General features: G+C 30.9%; 9 protein-coding genes across 9 annotated transcripts; 4 read left to right on the forward strand and 5 right to left on the reverse strand.

The window, feature by feature from the left end:
- Window positions 1–795: 795 nt before the first annotated feature.
- On the forward strand, window positions 796–3,978 carry GO595_006456 (Tetratricopeptide repeat protein 37; the record flags this gene model as incomplete). The annotated part of the gene is made up of 1 exon (XM_067919811.1): window positions 796–3,978. One exon carries the CDS (start codon window positions 796–798, stop codon window positions 3,976–3,978), a length of 3,183 nt encoding a protein of 1,060 aa, XP_067773334.1.
- A 518-nt stretch (window positions 3,979–4,496) lies between these two features.
- On the reverse strand, window positions 4,497–5,273 carry GO595_006457 (40S ribosomal protein S4, X isoform; the record flags this gene model as incomplete). Its single annotated transcript, XM_067919812.1, has 1 exon — window positions 4,497–5,273. The coding sequence occupies one exon, from the start codon at window positions 5,271–5,273 to the stop codon at window positions 4,497–4,499; it is 777 nt and encodes a 258-aa protein (XP_067773335.1).
- Window positions 5,274–5,720: 447 nt separating this feature from the next.
- GO595_006458 (protein kinase) lies at window positions 5,721–8,096 on the forward strand (the record flags this gene model as incomplete). The annotated part of the gene is made up of 1 exon (XM_067919813.1): window positions 5,721–8,096. The coding sequence occupies one exon, from the start codon at window positions 5,721–5,723 to the stop codon at window positions 8,094–8,096; it is 2,376 nt and encodes a 791-aa protein (XP_067773336.1).
- A 1,828-nt stretch (window positions 8,097–9,924) lies between these two features.
- On the reverse strand, window positions 9,925–10,326 carry GO595_006459 (Histone H2A; the record flags this gene model as incomplete). Its single annotated transcript, XM_067919814.1, has 1 exon — window positions 9,925–10,326. The coding sequence occupies one exon, from the start codon at window positions 10,324–10,326 to the stop codon at window positions 9,925–9,927; it is 402 nt and encodes a 133-aa protein (XP_067773337.1).
- A 155-nt stretch (window positions 10,327–10,481) lies between these two features.
- On the forward strand, window positions 10,482–10,868 carry GO595_006460 (Histone H2B; the record flags this gene model as incomplete). The annotated part of the gene is made up of 1 exon (XM_067919815.1): window positions 10,482–10,868. The coding sequence occupies one exon, from the start codon at window positions 10,482–10,484 to the stop codon at window positions 10,866–10,868; it is 387 nt and encodes a 128-aa protein (XP_067773338.1).
- Window positions 10,869–11,854: 986 nt separating this feature from the next.
- GO595_006461 (uncharacterized protein) lies at window positions 11,855–12,160 on the reverse strand (the record flags this gene model as incomplete). Its single annotated transcript, XM_067919816.1, has 1 exon — window positions 11,855–12,160. The coding sequence occupies one exon, from the start codon at window positions 12,158–12,160 to the stop codon at window positions 11,855–11,857; it is 306 nt and encodes a 101-aa protein (XP_067773339.1).
- A 1,225-nt stretch (window positions 12,161–13,385) lies between these two features.
- GO595_006462 (T-complex protein 1 subunit eta) lies at window positions 13,386–15,068 on the reverse strand (the record flags this gene model as incomplete). The annotated part of the gene is made up of 1 exon (XM_067919817.1): window positions 13,386–15,068. The coding sequence occupies one exon, from the start codon at window positions 15,066–15,068 to the stop codon at window positions 13,386–13,388; it is 1,683 nt and encodes a 560-aa protein (XP_067773340.1).
- Window positions 15,069–15,181: 113 nt separating this feature from the next.
- Window positions 15,182–15,745, reverse strand: GO595_006463 (uncharacterized protein; the record flags this gene model as incomplete). Its single annotated transcript, XM_067919819.1, has 1 exon — window positions 15,182–15,745. The coding sequence occupies one exon, from the start codon at window positions 15,743–15,745 to the stop codon at window positions 15,182–15,184; it is 564 nt and encodes a 187-aa protein (XP_067773341.1).
- A 1,162-nt stretch (window positions 15,746–16,907) lies between these two features.
- Window positions 16,908–17,882, forward strand: GO595_006464 (uncharacterized protein; the record flags this gene model as incomplete). The annotated part of the gene is made up of 1 exon (XM_067919820.1): window positions 16,908–17,882. One exon carries the CDS (start codon window positions 16,908–16,910, stop codon window positions 17,880–17,882), a length of 975 nt encoding a protein of 324 aa, XP_067773342.1.
- Window positions 17,883–22,816: the final 4,934 nt, after the last annotated feature.

Below are 22,816 nucleotides of genomic sequence, written 5' to 3' on the forward strand. Positions count from 1 at the left end.
TTTGAAATGCCTTTGTTGTATTTGGTAAAAATCCAATATTAATTAAATTATAAACATAATGTATAGCAAATGTAATAAAGTGATTGCATTTTTAAAAAATGATTGACTGCTATAAAACAGTTATAAAAATGCCGTGTCAAATTTTTTCAGAAATATCGAAATTTGAGGTTTGCTGAGATTGAAAATGTTTTTATTGTTTTATCACGACGGTTAGCAAATGCTGAAACAGAAGAAATTCAAGTTTGGAATGGAAGAGATAATTTTCTGGCGTGGGTGTTACAACAAGAATTTATTGCTGTTTGTTTTTGAAGGTTGTGATTAAAATAAAAATGAGAAATTTTGATAAAATCTTTTTCGAACCAAAAATAATGTGTTTTAACGACGTAATCTTCTCTGCTGAAGCTACATCAACTTAATGCATGATAGAAGGCTTACATTTTCTCAATTAGACACATTTAGTTAATCAAATACAATTCCAGAACATTTGCATTTTCTAAATTAATTGCATCAGTAATTAAATATATATATTTGCATTTATGATATAAGCATTGATGATTTAACAAGATGATTCTGGATAGGAAATTAGCCATGAATAACCACATGTTTATAAAATTTTTAATATTTATTATCCTCTTTTTTAAATCATGTAAATTACCAATTTTGCTCTTTTACTTAAATAACTTTTTGACAGGAAATATATCGACATGTTAAATTGCCAAGAAGTATATTGTCATTATAAAAATCAAGCAATTTTTTTTGACGAGCTTTGTTAGGTATGAACAACATTGCCTCCAAATGAACAACAAAAAAACAATAGATTTTGGATTAAAAAAAGCATCTGAATTAATTCGTGCACAAAAACTTTCTGAAGCAGAAAATGAAGTTGCAAAAATAATACCACTTGCAATAAAATCACATTATCATGATTATGATGCTCTTTTTTTACGAACTGGAATAGCATTCAAAGCGCAGAAGCATAAAGAAACCATACAATATTCTCAAGATGCTCTTGTCTTAAAACCAGGCGAACCAAATTTATGGAAATTTTTGATACTTTCGCATCAAGCACTGAATGAAAAAGACAAAATACTCACCACAATACCAAACTTATTAAAGAGTGCTACTCCAGCCCAAGTTCTTGCCGAACTTATTGCACCTTATCTTGAAGATCTTAAAGAAGAAGTTGTTATACAATTTATTAAATATCTCAAACAAATTCCAAACTATAGCAAGATCAATATTGGCAAGTATTTCCCAGATATTAAAGAAACAATTGATATTCGAATAGAATTATTTACTGAAGTAGCTGATACCGATCCAGAATCATGTTCAAGTCTTATTGAACTTTATTTATATGACTTAAATGACATCGACAAAGCCATATATTACTCCGAAAAGCTTCCAACAGATTATCCCACACGATATGAAATCGAAACTCTTTTTGGTCCCAATCCAATAGAATCAGCGCGAAAACTTTGTTCGACCGGCAACAGCAAATTTAAGTCATTTTTAGATGTATTACAAACCAAAGATTTGCGACGCATTTCAAATCAAATTGGATATATCTCAAAGTTTTATTCAGGTTGGATATATTATTCCACATTAGTCCCAACTCCCAAAGAGAAAGAATCCGCGTTAGAAAATGCGTTATCAATTCGACCTAATTCTACAGAAGTCATTTTTCAAATCATAAAACTCAAAGAAGAAACGAAACAAATCGAATCCGCGATTCAATTTTCACGTAAACTTAAGACGATTGACCCCAAATATTCGAACTTATGCATTGAGTTATGTAACAAATATCAACGCTATGACTTATTAGCCAAAGATGAACTTACTCCGTATGCTAAAGCGTTTATTGACATCAACAAATATCATGAAACTAAAGACAAAAACTTATTAAAAGATATTATCAATTTACCGAATGAAAAACAATACGTTTCACTTAAATGTGAAGCATTATGGGAACTTCGTCATGATTTTTATAAAGAGTTCGAAAGTAAAATCATTGAACTCATGAAAATCGATCGTGAAAATGGTTATACGTATTATTACTTTGGTAAATATAAATTAGAAAATGATGACAAAGAAAAATCGGATTTCTTATTCCAAAAAGCGTTTAATTATGGAATAGAAAAACCTGAAACATTAGAATATATAACACGTAAATATATTATTGATAATGACTTAGAAAATGCTATAAAATATTGCAAGAAAATCGACGAGTTTTGGGCGCATTTTCGATTAGGATTAATATATCAACGATTAAATAAGCATGTGAATGCATGCGAAGAACTACAAAACGCTTCACGAATTAACCCGAATAATGAATTTGTTTGGAAAGCGCTCGGTCATTCGAACATATTATTAAATCGTTGGATGACTGTTCATTCGATTGCACAATATTTGAGATCGATTTCGAAGCCGGATATCGAACTTGAGTATCAATTAAATCTGTTTTTAGACAAACCGATTGAAGTCGATGATTTAAACATTGATAAGACGCCATTAAATTGTATAAGTTATATCCAACAAGTTATAAAACGAATCCAAATATTAAACACTTATAATCGAAATGAATCGTCGACTTTGCTGATAATGAAATCATTACCTTATTTAGAATTATTATATAATAAATGGAATAACTTATTAAGTGTATTAAAAGTTTGCGGCGACTTTTATTTGGAATCATTTAGAATTACAAATGATAAAAATTATATCAAAAAGGCAATCGATATATATAAAATTAGAGCGTCGAAAGATATTCGAGCCGAAAGTTTTATTGATGTTGCACACGCAATGTATTTAAATGATAACATAGACGCAACAATTTTAATATTAAAGAAAGTATTACATAGATTCCCTGAACATTCCGGATTATGGTTAAATTTGGGTATATCTTATGCTTTGACGAACAATTATTCATTTGCTCGACATTGTTTTTGCGTTGCAGCAAAAATTTCTTCAAACAACGATAAGAGTAAAGCATTCATTTATTGTATACCAATTTCAGAGGCGGTTAACGATCAAATGCTCAAAGAAAAAGCGATTCAAGCAGCTCAACAACTAAATCCGCATAATTCAAAGATATTACAATTAATGGCTAATGATAAATTAATGAAGAAAGTTGACGCTTATTTGTTGGCATTTGAAAATCAACCGACAAAAGAAATTGCTTCGAAATTATGTTGTTTATTATTAAGAAAAAATAGATCACTTGAAGCATTAGGCTTTGCTTTTATATCTAATGACAATGAATTAATTTCTGCATCTTATGAAGCTTTAAATAAATATGAGTTAGCATTGAAATATACAAATAATGAAGAAAACAAAAATCGATTAAAATCATTATTAGATAATGCAAATAATAATTTTGAAGTATTTAAGTTATATAGCTCTAAAAATTTGGAAAAAATTATCGAATTATATAAAGATTCGAATGATGTTTACATGAAATTTGCAGTTGGAATTTGTTATATTCAATTGAAACAAACCGAAAATGCAGTTCAAATTTTCAATGAAATTAAAGAGAAAGAACCGTTATTGACAAAACATATTGACAAAATATTCATCAGAGCTTTTCCGAAGTTTATTCCGGAAAGTGTCAACACTGATCCTCAAATGTTATTTGCAATTGAAAAAAGAAAGAAAAAGAATGTGGTCCAATCTGCGAAAGCTACTTTGAAGAAATTTGCAAATAGTCAATTTGCAATTAAGAATTTTGTCCTTGGAGGAATAAAACAAGAAAAATGTTCACCCGATTTCTGTACAGAATTACTTCAACATGCAAAGGAACTCTTCAAAATGAGCCCTTCGTATGAAAACATTTCTCTTCTTATGGCAGCTCAAGTAAAAGCGGGAGAACTTAAAGAGGCAATAAAAACAGTGCAAAGAATGTGCTTGATGAGAAAGAGCGAAATACCAAAACTAACGAAAATGATACAGAAACTGAAAGAAAACATTAATATGGAAACATGAATATATTAGAACAGTTTTAATAAGTAAAGAATTCTTAAGATAAATTTTATTTGAAGTTCGTTTAGATGAAAAAATTGTAGAAGACAACAAAAACTTAAATAAATCATAAATTTTTAATTAGTTTGTTGGCAAATAGAAATTTTAAAATAGTTCAGTCTCAGAAATGATATCATTTTTATGAAAAATGAAAAGAAAAAAGTTTTGTCATTGTTAACGCTCTCCTAAGTGAAGTGAGTGAAAAATATAGGAAAATAACAAATTTAAATTGAAAAAATTATTAAATATGATCTCTATGAATAACGCATTATTCGTACAACACCTATATGCACCTGATATAGATTACAAATCGTAAGCTTCTTAATGAAGATAGTAAAATATTTTATACATTGAACAGGAGTTAAAAAGTTTAACCAAATCAACAGAAATGTCTTCTTACGCATACAGATTCTCTTCACTGCAAACAACTTTTAAATGTTAACACACTGTAATTAACCAAATTATTAAATAAAAGATTCCTTTTATTCTTGTGTTTCGATGTCAATTCCTTCGAGAATTGATGGACGAACACCAGCGCGACGTGGAAGGCTGATGAGTGGGTTTTCACCTTGACCAATGACGAAAACGTTTGGAATACGTGTGGCGAATTCAGCTCCTGATGCATCTTTGATGTGGACAATTGAGAATCCGACCATTTGTGGTTCGATGGATTGGATTACACCAACACGACCAACGTTACCACCGGATGTGACCATGGCAACGTTACCTTTTTCGAACTTGATGAAGTTATCGACTTCATGAGTCTTAAGGTTGTATTTGACAGTATCGTTCATACGGATTGATGGGTCAACATAACGGAGGGTGTGGCCATCATGAGCAACGAGATGTGGGACTCCACGTTCACCAATGAAATATTTGTTGATACGAAGAAGCTTGAATTCGGCTTCCTTTGGTTCGATCTTGTGGGCAACAAAACGTCCCTTGGCATCATAAAGAAGACGGAATTGTTCGTTGGACTTTCCAAGTTCGATAACATCCATAAGACCTGCTGGGAAGCGTGGGTCAGTACGGACTTTGCCATCAACCTTAACAAGTCTGCGTGCTACAATAGCTGTAACTTCACGAGCGTTAAGTGCATACTTAAGACGGTTACGAAGGAAAATGGTTATTGGGAGGCATTCCCTAAGTTTGTGTGGACCAGAGGATGGACTTGTAGCAAATTTGCCAGCTGTTTTGGCGAGCATCCAATGGTGTGGGGCAGCAAGGCGCTTCAAGTGCTTACGTTGGCAACGAGGCATTTGGAGAAGAGGAAGACCAAAACCGCTTTATAACCGCCGTCACCAAATTTAAGAAGTTTACTTTTTAAATTTTAAAACTAAAATATCTCACTGGATATTGTATTAAATAATATTTCATTTCTATATAAAGCTGAGAAACAATATGAAGTATTGAATATATAATAAATCTTAAAATATGAGTTTTTTTAAATTCATTTGTTACGATTAAAATTATAAAATTATATGAAATGATGAATGAATTTCATTACAAAATTTTCCTTTTATATGGTAAATTTCAATTTTATATAATTTCAGTTCTCATATGAAATGAGTTATTATGATTTTGAGCGCAATACATCTTAAGTTCTACCATATTATTCATTGCTTTAAGGTTATTCTTTGTGTTTTAATGGGGTTCTTATTGGAAACTTTGAGGAATGAAATTTATGAGAGAACGTTAAAAGGCAAATGAGCTCAGTACTGTACACTGGGGGTCAATCAGAAGATTCACGGATTGGTCGCCAAGGCACTGAACCCCTTGACGTTGTAACAATTCCAAATTGTACTTATATTACATCAATTGCACTTGGCTGGAAACATGGGCATTGTGTTGTTGATCACACGCAATTTTATTCATGGGGCGATGGTTCCAATTACAAACTAGCAACACTTGACAAGCACCTTCTTGTTACTCCCACCTTAGTTGAGACTTTTCCTGCTAATACTCGATTCAGATCAGTTGTTGCAGGAGACAAATTTGGAGCAGCGCTAGATGAAGGTGGTAAAGTTTATTGTTGGGGTTCAGGGTTTGGTCATGGACCACAAGAAATTCCATTTACACAACCTGCCACACATATAGCATCAGGTCAATCGAATCTTATATGTGCTCTATCTAATGGTAGCGTTGGTATTAAGTGTTCCAAATCGGATCCTAGAATCATTCAAATCCCAGATGAAGAAGTTACAATGGTATCTTCATCTCGAGATAGCTTCATTGCTCTCTGTGCCAGTGGTCATGTATACACATGGGGTAAGACTCCATCCAGTGGGCAACCAAATAACGTCGACACGCCAACATTACTCTCATTTCCCGAACCCATCAATTATGTATTTTCATATAACAACAATTCCTTTTTCACCAGCGGTGCCAAACTTTATTGCTGTGGCCTAAATAACGAAGGTAGTTTAGGTGTAGGCGATGAAGAACCATATTCCTCAGTCACCTTAGTTCCATTTGATTTCGATGACATCATAATACAAGTTGCGTGTGGCGATAAATCGACTTTAGTTCTAACTCGTAAAGGGACTACATATGTATCAGGCAGTATTCCAAATGGCTATGCAGGTGTTGACACATGTTCAAGCACGACCACCTTTTTACCGTGCGAGAAAATGCGAGAGAAAAACGTCACGCAAATAGCATGTGGATGTTTCACGTTTGCCTTTTTGATAAATGGCTCATATCCGCATTACATTAACACATCGTTTGCTATTGATTCATATCCATTTAACTTGAAGGCGCCGCGTACTGTACCAATTGGGAAAACATTCGTAGCGATTAATCCATCGAATAAAGAGTTGGAGAAATACGGACTAAAACTTGGCGATCATATCGTGAAAGGAGAAGAAGAAACATTACTTGTCATAGGAACATCAAAAGATAATAACATCGTTGTCTATAAGAACAAAATCGGATTCGAGTTAATCGAAAACCCGACGTTCGATAAGATCATTGATGAGTACAAACTCGTGAAGCGTAAATACCATGAATTAATAGAAGAGAAGTTATCCGAAGATAAGAAAATTATACTCGACGCATCACGAAAAGCGATTTTTTCTATTTCTGGGTTTATGAAAAATGATATTTTGCCGAATAACGAACGCGTTATAGGTGTTCGAGGATTAAATTTATATTCCAAAGGCGAAAACAATGAATTCATTCACGTTGTTGACGTGACTTATGGAATGACAATAATTCGAAACGATTTGAAATTAAAAACATTGAAACTTGTGGACGATAGTTGTAAAGTGATCGAATTAGAAGAAGATAATAATATTTTATACTTCAATCATAGTAATGGCATTGGTAAACACATCGGAAAATATGATAATTATCCGTGCATAGAATACGCATCAAACTTTGGACTGTTTTCAATAGAGAAAGCAAACGTAGAAACATTCAAAAAAGATTCGAAAACTTTCGCTTACGATTCTAATATGGAAATAATAGAATTAGATGAAATTGATCTTGAAAATAATTATAAAATTTTTGATTTAGTCGAAACGAAATTTGGTTATGGAACAATTGCAGGATTTAACGGTGGAAAAGTGGCAGTATGGCTTGAAAAACATAATACAAATTTCGGAAGTGTCAAAATGTTTGACAAAGGTGAGGTGAAGTCGGTAGGTAGATTTTTCAATGATTTATTTATCGACGATGGAGTGAATGCAAATACTGAATGTTTGAAGGAATTTAAGTTATTGCCTGGTGATGCTATAAAAGTAGGAAACGTTCTGATGGACGTTAGAGGCGTTAAAGATGGAAAACTAATTGCAAGAAATGGTAATGAAAATGTTGAAATTTTGGACAACAATTATAAGATCGCATTCAGAAGAATGTTGGTGCCTTTGAGCTCAGTTTCTAGTTCGGGTGATATGATCTCGAGATCTTGTTTGTTCTGTAGTAACTTCGCGACTTTGAACTTCGGAAAGAAAATTGTTTTATCCGGAAAAGAATATTTTTTGGTGGGAACAGACATAAAGAACATGTGCGTGCTGATGTCAAATGATGACGAAGCGTCAATTGATACACTTGAAATGATGACAGAAGAAATGCTTACATAGATGTTTAATGAAAAAAGTTTTTATAAAACATATTATAATTTTAATTTGGTGAATTACTCAAATCCTTTTAACTAATTCCCCTATATATGGCTCTTCATGCTCGTGTTTTGTATCTGTATTAATTATGAAAATTCAATGATAGAATATTCACAATATTTATTATGTTATTTATCTTAAAAAAAATATTGAATTTATATATAAATATTATTATTCTATTTAGTATTCGTCAGCTTTGGTAGCTCAATCGGCAGAGCGCAGGTCTCATAATCCTGAGGTCGTGGGTTCGAGCCCCATCCAAAGCAGAAAATTTTTTTATTTTGTATTTAGCTCCCTTGATTTTTTAACTGAGGAGAGGGGATATTGAGGATTAGAATTCAACAAAACGTAGAAATATTCGAAACTTCCGATCAAAAAATTGGTTAGTCTTTTTTATAGAATTGCAGTGAATAAATAAGATATAATAATCATGATAATGATCTTATCTTTTAGTATCATCAATCAATAGCTTCCCTCTTGGATTACAAATAAACAATGATCAAAATTTTTAACTGCATGATTAAAACCAATTGCATATTTGGTTTTGTTTTTAAAAACTATTTTTTCAGCAAAAAGACGTTGGTTTAACCCATGTGAGTAAATTTTATGTGTGGACAAGATTAAAAGGTAATCAAATATTAAATCATCGTCGAAGATTGTATTAAAAAATACTGATTGGTCACTTTATACAATTTGAGATCAGTGGACTCATTAATGAAATGGCAACCAACTCAAGGCTGTTAATCTATAAGTAAAACGATGCTGTTAATACATATAGATCCTCTCGGGGATGATAATTTTTCTGTTCAAATCTTGCAATTATTGGCTACATCATTATGTGGTTGGTAAGCTTAAAGGTGTAATAATATCAAATGTTGGTTTAAATAAAAGATAAGAAGGTGCTCAACATTGACGCTTTTAACTTTACAAAAAACTTCATGAAATTGGGGCACCCGACTAGGGATCACTTTTGAAAGGAATTCAAAGCGAGGGTGCCCCAATTCCACTTTTTTACATAAAAATTCATTTTGAAATTGAAAAATGGGGTCCATATCCATATGAATAATCTGTTTCATAAAAATATTTTCTAAAATCATGAAAACCATCTAAAATAATCATTTTATAAGATATTGATAAAAATTTTATTTAATTTTTAGTTAGATATTTTAATTTATAAACCAAATTTATTTGGTCGGACCTCATCTAAAAGTGCACCAATTTGGCAGCAAATAAGCAGTTTTTGCGGTTTCTGTGAAAGTAGGACCAAAATTTTTTTTGCGATTTCGAAGGCGGCGATGATGCGTTTATCTCCGTTCAAACCATCGTAACAACAGTTAAGCTCGGCTCGGGTGGCATGTAGAACGATAGCTATCATTGCCAATCAACGCCGCTACATTTATTAATTTATCTCAAATTTTTTCAACAAAATGATTACTCAATAAGTATAGCTTTTGTAACATTGTCAATGGGTTTATGAATTAAACCCTTTTTGTGAATATCTAATTCTTAATTTATTGACATTTTTTCAATAATTTTTTATTTATTTAATTAACCTAGCTTTGTTAACCTGAGAGGAAAATCTACTCAGTGTTTACCTGGTTGATTTTGTATTTCGCTTTTTTATTTCAAATTTTGAAATTGATTATCGATAATTCAAATCTTAATGAGAGTTTCTAGATTATGTTTAAAGAAACCTTTAAAGTAAGGTTACAATGCTGATTTTTAAACTTTGTAAAATTACATTATTGAAAATTCAAATCATTCAATATAATTTCGTTTTACTAATGTTTTTCTATTCTTCCTTCTTCTTTGTTTGACCGAGAAGAACTTTATGAATATGTGGAACAACACCTGCAGATGCAATCGTAATATTAGAAAGAAGTTGATTTAATTCTTCATCATTACGAATTGCAAGCATAATGTGACGTGGTGAAATTCTTGTTTTTTTATTATCTCTTGCTGCATTTCCTGCAAGTTCAAGAACTTCAACTGTAAGATATTCGAGAACTGCGGCCATGAAAACTGGAGCACCTGCACCAACACGGTCACCATAACGACCTTCACGAAGGAAACGATGAAGACGTCCAACTGGGAATTGAAGTCCTGCACGACTTGATCTTGTCTTTGGATGAGCACGTTCTCCATCAACTGCTGTCTTTGTGGCTGTTTTCTTGACACCTTTCTTTGCTGGCATAATGAAATTATGAAGTTATTTTTATCCCGCCATTATCCCTATTAAAGGCGCCATTTTAATTTTAGAGCGTCTTAAAATATTGTTGGAGTAAAACGGCATTTCAGAAAAAATCCCAAAGTTAAAGCGCGGGCTAAAAATAGCTTCATTTTTTAGGAATGTCAACCAAGAAACCAGCCTCAAAGACTCCAACAGAAAAGAAGCCAGCTGTTGAAGGAGAAGCTCCAGCCGAAACTGAAAAGGAAAAGAAGCAACGTCATAAGAAGAGGAATGAATCTTTCTCATCTTACATCTTTAAGGTTCTCAAACAAGTTCATCCAGATATTGGTATTTCTAACAAGGCTATGTTGGTTATGAATAACTTTGTTACAGATATCTTCGAACGTATTGCAAGAGAAGGTGCACGGCTTGTAGATATGAACGATCGTAACACACTAGGATCTCGTGAAATTCAAACAGCAGTTCGTCTTGTTCTTCCAGGTGATCTTGCAAAACATGCTGTTTCCGAAGGTGGTAAAGCTGTAGCCAAGTTCAATGCAGAATAAATTTTTCAAATCGATAAATTTTTTTTAAAAAAAAAAGCTTTTTATCTCAAGAGGTGTTTTAGCAAACAGCAATTTTAAGGATTTTCGAAAATTTTGTGAAGTTTATTTTGAAGACATTCAAAAAAATACATAACGTCCATTCGCTGCTGAAGCCTGATTCCATTACCCAAAGGCTTTAAAAGGCATTTTTCTTCAGCAAAACTAAACCGTCAAGCGTCTTGTGTCTAATGTGAACACCTGACTTTGCTACAAAGACTTCTTCAATATTTTTTATGTTCCCACAACAAAAAAAGAAATTTTAACCAATTTACCTTATGCACATTCACTCCGATCATCTGTCAATCGTTGTATTTTGCTTTTGACTGATTTATTTAAACCTTATTTTTTCAAACTCAAATGTGGACTATTTTCCTTATATGTTCCATGTTTTGCTTGTCCTTGTGCCACTTTTGCATCACATGTAACACTTCTAGAATTTTATATGATAAATACACATATTTAAATGTTCCAAAAAACAAAAACCTGTCTTTTTTAGTATTCAAAGAACATAACCATCTCCATAGGGAAGTCATTCATTGTCTATATAATGATTTTTATATAATTTCTTCCAAATATTTGTATATATCAAATAATTTTTATTACTTTAATATAAATTCTCCTCACTTTTCATCGTCATGTTATTACTTTGATTCTCCAGTTCATAGTTTTTTATATTCTTTCAAGTTAAATATTTTATCAAACAATTCATATTTACTGCATCATCCAAAAGTGAAATTAGGAACTAAATCCATCATTAAATACTTTTTCGTAATAATTTGTATGTTGCTTTTATTTTTGTATTTTATAAGAATAAAAATTTTTAGATATAAAAACTCAAATTTCCAATTTTCTTCATTTGTTTTTGTTTTGTTTTCTTTATCAACATCTCAGTATGTACCTGAAAATGCAACGCTTTTAATATATAACGAAAATGATTTCGCAAATGATTATTTCAATTCAACTGTTAATGTGATCATCGGCGGTACTGTAAGTTCAATTACATCAGGAGAATTTTCTGAATGGCCGCTTCTAACATATGCAAGCATTGGCGACTCAGTTACATCAATTGGAGGTTCTGTTTTTTCATTATGCTCTAATTTGGAATCTGTTATCATTGGCGAAAATGTAAAAGAAATTGGTGATTCTGCATTTTCAAATTGCATAAAAATATTAAGTATCAAAATTCCTGATTCAGTTGTATCAATTGGAGGTTCTGTTTTTTCATTATGCTCTAATTTGGAAACTGTTATCATTGGCGAAAATGTAAAAGAAATTGGTGATTCTGCATTTTCAAATTGCACAAAATTATTAAGTATCAAAATTCCTGATTCAGTTGTATCAATTGGAGGTTCTGTTTTTTCATTATGCTCTAATTTGGAATCTGTTATCATTGGTGAAAATGTAAAAGAAATTGGTGATTCTGCATTTTCATATTGCACAAAGTTAAAGTGTATTTATTATTATGGAACAAAAGAACCAAATACTGGAGAAAATGTATTTTATAATGTTTCAACAGCTGTTATGGTATTAAGTGATTACAATGAAAATACATTCGGAAAATTAGATGTCGTCATAGAAGTAGTTGAAGGATGTCCGCCAATGATTACGTATACATTTTCACAATCGAATACATTTACCTGGTCGAACACATTTCATAAAACAAATACATTCACAGCTTCAAACACAACATATACGTCAAACACTTGCAGAGTTTCATCTCCAATTTTAATTACATTTTCGAATTCTTTTATTTTAACACGTTCAATTTTGTTTACACAAACATTAACGATTTATTATTCAATATTAACGAACTCATATACAATATCTTTTGTTGATTCAACACTTGCATATTTTCATACTCCATCCATTTATTATGAGTACATTGTAATTTCGTATTCGACAATTTACTTTTATTATTCGAATTTTTATACACTTTTTTATTTGAGTGATTTACAACCGAATAATTCTAACACAAAAATTATTATAACTGCTGTATGTGTGGTAGTTGTAGTGTTAATTCTAATTGCTTGTTGGTTGTATTGTTGATGCGTTTGAGAAACAAGAAAAAAATTGAAATGGAACAAGAATCAATTAGCAATCAGGACAATGCACCTGAAGTTAACACAGTTGCTAACTGTTCAACAATGTCAGGTATCAAAGATGATCCATTTGCAGATGATTTTAAGGAAGAAAAGTTTATAAATCAAATATAATAATTATGTGCTTAATTTAGTAAAATATAAATTCATAAATTTTCTTCTAATTATATTTGTAAGTAGCGTATACGCTTCCGTTAGACAAAATATTCAAAATAGTGATATCTGTTCCAATTTCTCATGGATGTAAATTAAGTTATAAATCGTTTTGAGTTCATCATGAAAAAGCACGATAAATTTCAATTGAAATTTGATGTTGTTTTTGATGTTCAGATTAAAAAAAAATATTTCATATTTTAATTCATGAAAAAAAATTCATTTTTTAGTGCATTCCAGGTAATCCTCCCATTTGAGGCATTGGCATTCCGCCTCTTCCACGAGCAGCGTTTTGTTGTTGACCTGGCATTCCAGTATCGAATGTTGTTTCATGTTCAGGGATTGATACTGTTTCATCTACTGAAAGGATTGTGCAAGCAGCTTCTGTAGCAGCCTTGAAAGCGTTCATTTTCACTACCAATGGTTCCCAGATGAAATTCTTTACGGCGTCTATTACGTCACCTTTTTCGATATCGACTCCCATCCAAATTCCAGATTCTTCTTTCGTATGAGCCGATCTTAATTTATTTAATATTTCGAAGGAATCGAAACCAGCGTTATTAGCCAAAGCTCTTGGGATACTTTCAAGTGCGTTAGCGTACGCCTGAATGATTAATTGACTTTTTCCGTCCATCTTCATTGCCTTTTCATTTAATGTCTTAGATAAAGTCATTTCAACTGCTCCTGCTCCACCAACGATTTTGCCTGCTTTCTTAGCTCTTCTAACTATCATAATAGCGTCATGAATACTACGTTCAGCTTCTTCCAAAAATTGTTTTGCGCCACCACGTAATACTATTGTAGATGATTTGCCTTTACAGCCAGTAAATACATTGAATCGCTTCTTTCCGACTTGGCGCTCTTCAAATACTTTACATGTACCAAGTGATTCCTCTTTGATGTCTGTCGTAGTCGATAGTATTATGCCGCCAGTAGCTTTAGCCGTACGGTTCATATCTTCTTCCGGAACTCGACCAGCGCAAAAGATTCCGTGGTCAGCGAAGAACTGTGTTGCAATATCTCCGATTGGTTTACGACTTAATACAACTTTAGCACCGCTCTTAAGACAATTATTAAGTTTATCTTGAATGATCTTCCATTCGGCATCGACTATTTCTTGATATTTCTTAGGATCTTCAACACGTACTTCGGAATCTGATGATGCGCCTTGTAATTCTAATTCCACATTTAATAATAAGATCTTTGGATCTTCAAAATGTTTTGGCTGTTGATCAAAACCTGCATAAAAGAATGTGCGCTTGAATGCAACGCCGGGGACAAAGAATGAGTCTTCAATGCCACCGCCTTTGACCATCTTAACTCCTAAATCTTCAATGCGGAGATTGTCGTCAAGGTTTTCGACAGCTTCGACGATCATTTTAGCGAAGAATTCGCGTTTGTCGCTGACTAATTTTGATCTAAGAGTTGTTGCTGCACAACTTTCTAAGATTGAACGCTCACTTGCGTTAATTGACACTGCTATTTCGTTAAGCCTTTGAATTACGGTGTTAAGAGCGCTACGATAGCAGCGGCAAATGAATTGTGGATGTACTCCATCTTCTAAATATGGTCGTGCTGCATCTAAAAGTGCACAACTTAATACTACGACTGATGTTGTACCATCTCCAATTTCTTCATCCTGTGATTTAGCGACTTCGACAAGAAGTTGTGCAGCAGGATGAACGATATCTAACTCGCGCATAACAGTGGCGCCATCGTTGGTAACAATAGCGCGTTTATCACCGTTATGGATGAGTTTGTCCATACCTCTGGGACCTAATGTTGATGATAAGATTTCGCCGATTGCATGACATGCGTTGATGTTTGAGATAAGTTGACCAAGTCCTTGTGATTGGTCTGTGCCTTCTCTTAAAAGAATAATTGGAGGGCGTAAGAATTGGGACTTCATACCAAAAGTGGCCAGACAATCAACAAACGGTTTTGTGGACATTACGTAACATACATTCTATCGGCGCGTAAACCACTGAAATAAAAGCAGGAAAAGAAACGTTTAATAAAAATTCATTTTGGTTCGATCGAAGAAAATAAATATTCATACGCAGCTGAAAGATCATTGGTTGGATCCGGTTGCTCAAACACTGTGATGAGGTCTTTGTGCGGCTGATTGAAAAACGGATTTTTCATAAGATTGTAAAAGGTGACGAACAATGGATCTGTTGAACTGACTTCGGGAAGGACATCGGTTGGCGGTTTTGTTTCATTTGATTTTGAAGATGAATCATCAAATGGATTAAAGTCAGGAGAAAAGGAAAATGAAAACTGACTGTCGTTGGTGGCATCTGTAAATGTAAAATCACTTGGAAAGGTAAACGCTTCATCATCAGTTTGAGTTTTTGATTCTTCTTCAGATTCTTTGAACGTAATTCCTTCTGTGGTTGCTTTTTCATCTCTTGGTGGAGGACTTTGGAAATCTGTTGGAAATGTAAAATTAGATTCTTTTTCATCAGAATCTTTGGTTTTTTCTTGATTTATGTCTTCTTCAGTTTCATGATTTTCTTCAGCTTTTGTTGTATCCTCTTTTTCTTCTTTATTCTCGATTTGAACTTCGTTTTCTTCTTCGCTCATTTACCTTAACGTTCTCTAAAAATCAAAAAACAAAAATTATCTTTATAATGCTCTTTATTACGTAATAAGAAGTATTAAGAATCTTAATAAACTACGAATTAAAATGACATAGGCAACTGATTATGTTTTTGATGGGAAAACATTCATTGTTATCAATATTTTATTATACATATTTTATAATTTTTGGAAATATTGGTTTACTACCAAAGACGTACTTTAAAATTCTTCATTTTAGATTCGGAAACAGTATAACCCATATAATCTATTTTTAAATCGTCAAAAATTTGATGGTACGTTCCTAAGGATTATTTATGAATTTATTACAATTAAATTTTTATGTATATATTACTGATGATATTTTTTTCATTTCAATCTTCGATATCTTCGTGAAAATCCGATATTTTTTTGTTTTTGCACCGATAATCGTTTGCATGTTGCGGTTTTTTATCGGACCAATTCTGTGGCATAATCGGCTAATTTGTGTGCGTTTGACGATTGGATTTTGACTTTATGAAAAAATAATTGAAAAAACAGGTTGAATGGCGGTCAGATCCGATGAACAACAACAAGAAGAAAGTGAAGAACCATCAGAACGAATTCGAAAAAATACGAAATGAACAAAGGCTACGATCGTTTGATGAAAAAAACTCCAAAGCGTTGAATTTTTTGCAAAAACAATATGGCCCGAGATTAAATCAACAAGAACTTCTCAGCCTTGCACACGTGTTATCAGAAAGATTAAAGATTCATCTTGACAGAGAGGCTGTTAGAAGAAAAAAGGTTCTAATTAAATGGTATGACGAAAATTTCAGTCAAATCGAGCCATTTATAATTTCAAAGGTGCTTGTTGTCGATGAAAATGGTTATCCAGTAGGTCATGATCCTCGAAACGATTATAAAAGCACTTAAGCGAAACTTATATTCTGATAATAATTTATAGAAAGTTCATACAAAACAGAGACATACAAATATATAATTGTTATCATTGGGTATAAATTGTTGAAACATCAAATATTAATTTGCGATCAAATAAAAATTCATACGTATGAAACGTTTTTTTATATTTTTCCAACAAATTTTGACACAAATATTCATGTTCAAATATTTTGTCATATTTTGTTTCATTCAATTTGACATTGGATGGAAAAATTCCGAATATTGAATGACTGATATAGAGAGATCAATTTCTCCAAACGGATTTCCAGATGGCTACAAATTTGAGCAGACTTTATCTGATATAGTAATCTCTTTTCCAGTTCCGGAAAATTCAACGTTGGATTCAATCGAATTTAACATTGATCAAGAAAATAATACGATTTATGCTTCAATGCAAGACCAAGAATACCCTTCTGTTTGCGGAGTATTATACAAATCAATTCAAACTGAAAAACATGAAATCACAAATTCTCACTTTCAAATAACACTCCAAAAGACAGAACCAGAAATCTGGCCTCTCCTAATCAAGAACGAATCACTTCATGGAATAGATCCAAAATCTGTTTTTATTTTAGGAATTTATAATGATAGTAAAGGACTTCCTAGAGAAGCTTTTGGAATGTTTAAAGCAAGCGCGAATATGGGATATTTCATCGCCCAAGTTTTGGTTGCCGATACATATTTAAATGAAGATAATCCATATGATATTAAAAAAGATATCCCACAAGCTATCAAAATACTGGAGTCAATTCCACCAGAAAAGCTTTCACCGGATGTTGCCATTAAACTTGCGAATGCATACTTAAGTGCTGACCGAAGAATAGATGCAATCACAACTTTTAGGCAAATTGCACAAAATTCGCTTGAAGCTCGCTTATCTTTAGCAAAGCTTCTATCGCCAATTGCAAGCCCAGGGTGTGGTAACGATGCAGAAGAAGCTGTTTCTCATCTTCAAATCCTTGCTAACGAAAATATTGTTGAAGCAATGAATCTTTTGGCACAACACTATGCGAAGGGGTGTGGTGTAAAGAAAAACATGAAAGAGGCAAAGGCTCTTGCTCAAAAGATCAAAGAGATCGACCCAAGAGCGCCAGAGCCAATTCAATCATCGGGAACGGTTACGACCGTTATTGCGGCGGTTTCAACGGCTGCAATCCTTTTTGGGGTTGGGTTTTTGTTGAAAAGAAGATACTACAAATAAAACTAATGCATTTGTTCACCTGATTTCATTTGTGAATTTTTTATGTTGTGTTTTGTTCTTATGATGATGATTTAGTTACAGTTTTTCTCTGACGATAGGCGCTTTCATGTCTATTTAGGGTGTCTGATATTTTGACCGTAAAATTCCAAATTTGATTAACGTGCATCAGCTGTTTTATTCTATCCGTATTCAAAAAGCTGTGTCTGTTGAACAGCAGGAAAATTTTTGCCAAGAGAATTTCTGTACATATGTACGGGTGTGCAAACCCCCCCCCCCCCAAAATGCATTTGTCACCTTCCTGTCGCTTTGACGACGATCAATTGTCTATTATTCTTCACTTTTTGAGTAGTTTACTTGGAAATTGAATGATTTTTGAGAGTTTTTGTTGTAAAATAACTGAACATTTTGAATAAAAGTAAATGAGCTCTGGGTCGTGTACGTCTCTACAAAAGATGAAAGAATTACAACAAATTGTGTATAATTTGACAAATAAAAACATCATGTTATCAGTTCAACAAACAATGATTTTATTCGATTCAAGCTGCCCATATTCATTCAATCTAATTCTAATTAATTTGATCTAACACATATTTTGCTCACAAAATAATCTGGACGGAAACACATACCTCAAATATTTACAAATAATTCAATCAAAAGAAGAAGAAATCAATATAAACAATCCTAATATTTTTGAAATTTTTAGTAAGTATCTATTAAATTTTATTAATAAGCACTCTTTTACATCTCAAGAAGCATATTACTTTATCGAGAATTTGATTGAACAAAAGTTAATCGATGCAAGTATATTGGATAGTTTTGAATCGTTATATTTTGCACATCATAAAAATATTATTGTTAAAGATAAAAAAATGCTTGAAGAATATGATACGTATTTTAAAGATTTTGATAAAAATTATAAAGAGCTTTCAAAAAATGATTGGGAACCCCATAAGAAATAAATTAGTTAGATATAAATATTTTTTTAATCAAGAAAATATTTCTTATGAAGAACTTTCAAAGAATGATTTTGCACTTCATAAGCAATTAATTAAAGAAGGAGTTAATCCAAATGAAATTGCAAAAGTCATTCGAAATGATGAAATAGAAAAACTTCAAGAAATATCATCTCAAGAAAACTTTAATTTTAATCAAAAAATCGAACCATCGCTTTTTGAAAGATGTTCATTTATTAATACAGAAAATGTTACATTAATTGATTATGCCGCATTTTTTGGCTCTATTCAATGCTTTAAATATTTACTTATGAATGGTGCAAATGTAAACAATACTGGTAAATATGCAATTGCAGGTGGAAACATAAAAATTGTTCATTTATGTGAGCAAAATCATTCAACATTCAACAATGCATATAAAACATCAATTGAATTCCATAAAAATCAAATTTTTCATTATTTTTATGAAAGTAAGATTGAACAAACTAATACTCCAGAAAAATTAGTTATTAATTTGATGCAATTTTGCATTTATTATGGGAACTATGAAATTTTTTTATTTTTGGAAGATGAAAAAATAAAGATTGATAGTTCTGTTATCAATGCATCTGCAGAAGCTGGTAATTTATATCTTGTCAAATATTTTCGCAAAGAAAACGAAATTCCAAATGATATATTGCTATTTTCTGTAGAATCAGGTAACCATGAAATAGTTAAATATATTCTTGAACATGAAGGAACTGATATTAATGCTAAAGATATTTATTTATTTTACTTAGAATTTATTTTAATAATCTGATATTTCAAAATAATATTTAGAAATTATTTAAATTATTTAATACAGCACTTATAGGGGGGACGGAAATGTTTTATCCTAAATATAATAGAATCGAAATAAAAGATTTTAATTATTTTTTTTAGGTTTACTTATGATAGTAGTTACCTTTGTTCTTTATCACCCATTGACATCTTTCAATCCATTCTTCAAAAACTTTTGCGAAAGTATCCTTTGAAATTTCACACAAAATTTCAGTTATTTTATCGTGCAATTGTTGAAAATCATCGAATTTTTCTCCTTCTAGTTGATTTTTTAATAAACCGAATAAAAAGAAATCTGAAGGAGCAAGATCTGGTAAATATGGTGGCCGTGGAGCTCTTTTAGAATTATTATCAACCAAAAATTTAGTTGAAGCATTAGATATATGGGGGGATGCATTATCGAAATGTAAAACATATGGGTTTTCATTGGGCTTTTTTCTTTGTGGGTATATAATTTGCTTCAAGGGTTTAATTATATTATTAATAAAATACTTTGAGTTCAATTTTTCACCATCTTTCATAATATCAACTATAAAGAATTGATCAATATTCCAAAAGATAGTTACAATATATTTTATCGTGTCAATTTTCGTATCGATAATTTCATGTAAATTATCTCTTGATTGTGACCACATATGCTTGTGATCATATGATAAGAAAAACCATGATTCATCCCCAGTCATGATTCTATGTAAACCTTTTCTCTTACTGACTTTTAAGATATTAAAAAGCTCAGTTGCTTTTCGCACTCTTTCTTCTTTCATTTCACATGTCAGTTCATATGGAACCACTCTTAAATTATAATAATGGAAGCCTAATTTATTGAGGTGATCATTTATGGTGGATCGTGGTATATATAAGGCTTCACTTAATGTATATGTCGAATGAAATGGTTCCATTTCGAGTGCAGCCAAAATTTTTGAATCAATGAAATCAAGTACTGGTCTTCCTGGACTTTGAATGTTTGTTATTTCAAATCTCCCTAATTTAAATTGATGCACCCAATATTTTATGGTATTAATATCGAGTGCATCTTGGTGATAAACATCATCTAACTCTTGTTTGATTTGGCTGAGTTTAAAGCCTTATCCTTTCAGGAAAAATATGACTGCTCTTTGTCCGACTTCCATAAAAATGAAAAATGTTTAATAAGAATGACAATATGAAAGTTTATTTTTGACATTCTCTTGATATATAAAATATTTCTGATCTCAAAAATTATATCATTATTATTACAGTCTTTTGTATTTTTATATATATAATTTTTATTAAAAAAAATAAAAGGATCATATTTAGGATAAAACATTTCCGTCCCCTATATTAAAGCATCTGAAAATGGTCATACAGAAATAGTTAAATTACTTCTTGAACAAGAAGGAACTGATATTAATGCTAAAGATATTTATTTATTTTACTTAGAATTTATTTTAATAATCTGATATTTCAAAATAATATTTAGAAATTATTTAAATTATTTAATACAGCACTTATGTGGGCATCTAAAAATGGTAAATTAGAAATAGTTAAATTACTTCTTGAACAAGAAGGAATTGATATTAATGCAACAAATATTCATTTGAATAATTTGAAATATGTTTTAATAATTTTGGATATGTTTTAATAATTTAAAATATGTTTTAATAATTTTGGATATGTTTTAATAATTTAAAATATGTTTTAATAATTTTGGATATGTTTTAATAATTTGTAATATGTTTTAATAATTTAAAATATGTTTTAATAATTTTTAATATGTTTTAATAATTTGTAATATGTTTTAATAATTTTGGATATGTTTTAATAATTTGAAATATGTTTTAATAATTTTGGGTGTGTTTTAATAATTTTGGATATGTTTTAATAATTTAAAATATGTTTGGATCAATTACACAACCGCAGACCAAACCTCCAAATCCTCTCAATCGATTTTTAAAGGATAAATTCCGAACGATATAAAACGATCCCACTTTTTAAAAGAAATTATTATTCTATCAATTTGATTTTCAATAAAAATATAAATGACACCTATTTTGAATAAAAATAGAAAATGAAATACGGTTTGGCAAAATACAGTCCGATTAAAAAACATTAAAAAAGTGGTGAGTGTCACAATAACTTATTGAATACTTTATGAATGTGTAAACTATTCATTGATCGAAGTTGAAATTTGAGTAAAACTATATTACGTCATATATATACCTGAAGTTTATTAGATTGATTTAGATATGATTATGACCGAAATTTATATGATAGCATTAAATTCGAATTTTATATATAAATATTTATTATTTCTGATATTATTTTTCTGTTGTAATGAAATATGATATAAAAATATTTTTCGATCCATCAAATTTGTATTTATATAATTCTAATAGTTCAAATATAATGAAATAATAATATTGTATTTAAACAAAGCAGATTTATAAAAAGTCTATTTCGATAATTGGATATCATCCTTTTATCATTTTGATGAATTTGGATTTAAATAATATATCATTAGAATTATATCTGTATTTATATTTTTTGATGCTATCATATGCACTGTTTTACATGTTTATAAGTAATTCCAAATGTTTATATGAAATATCTATATTTCCGAATATAATTTGAAAATACCAAATGATTAAAATGAATACAAAATAAAAGAGAATATCTATAGTATTAATATCATATTATTTTTGTTCCATAAGTAATTTAACTATTTATGTATGACCACTTGAAGATGCCCATAGTGCTGCTTATAATATATAAGATAGAATTACTAAAGTGTTTTTTTAATAAAATAAATAAATATCATTAGCATTTATACCACCGATTTCTTTTTGTACTTTTGCAACTGCATAATGACCTTGTTATATTGCACAATGAGGTGCTGTTTCATTAATTTCATATTAATTACGAAAGATATAACACAGTAAATATTCATGAGAAACATTTTTACTATATATATCATTACATAATGAAGAATTATTGATTATAACAATTCTATGAGATTAAAAAATGACAAATTATTTGTCCTTTATAAAGCATCCGACTTCTAATATTAGAATTATGATTAGAAATATTGATAAATTATTTAAATGATCAAAATTTTTTCTTACATTATGTGAACTATTATAAATACAATCTATATTCACCATCATGATACATAATGTAAATACC

This window comes from Histomonas meleagridis, assembly GCF_020186115.1.
Source record: "Histomonas meleagridis strain 2922-C6/04-10x chromosome Unknown contig_44, whole genome shotgun sequence".
Taxonomy (NCBI): domain Eukaryota; phylum Parabasalia; order Tritrichomonadida; family Dientamoebidae; genus Histomonas; species Histomonas meleagridis.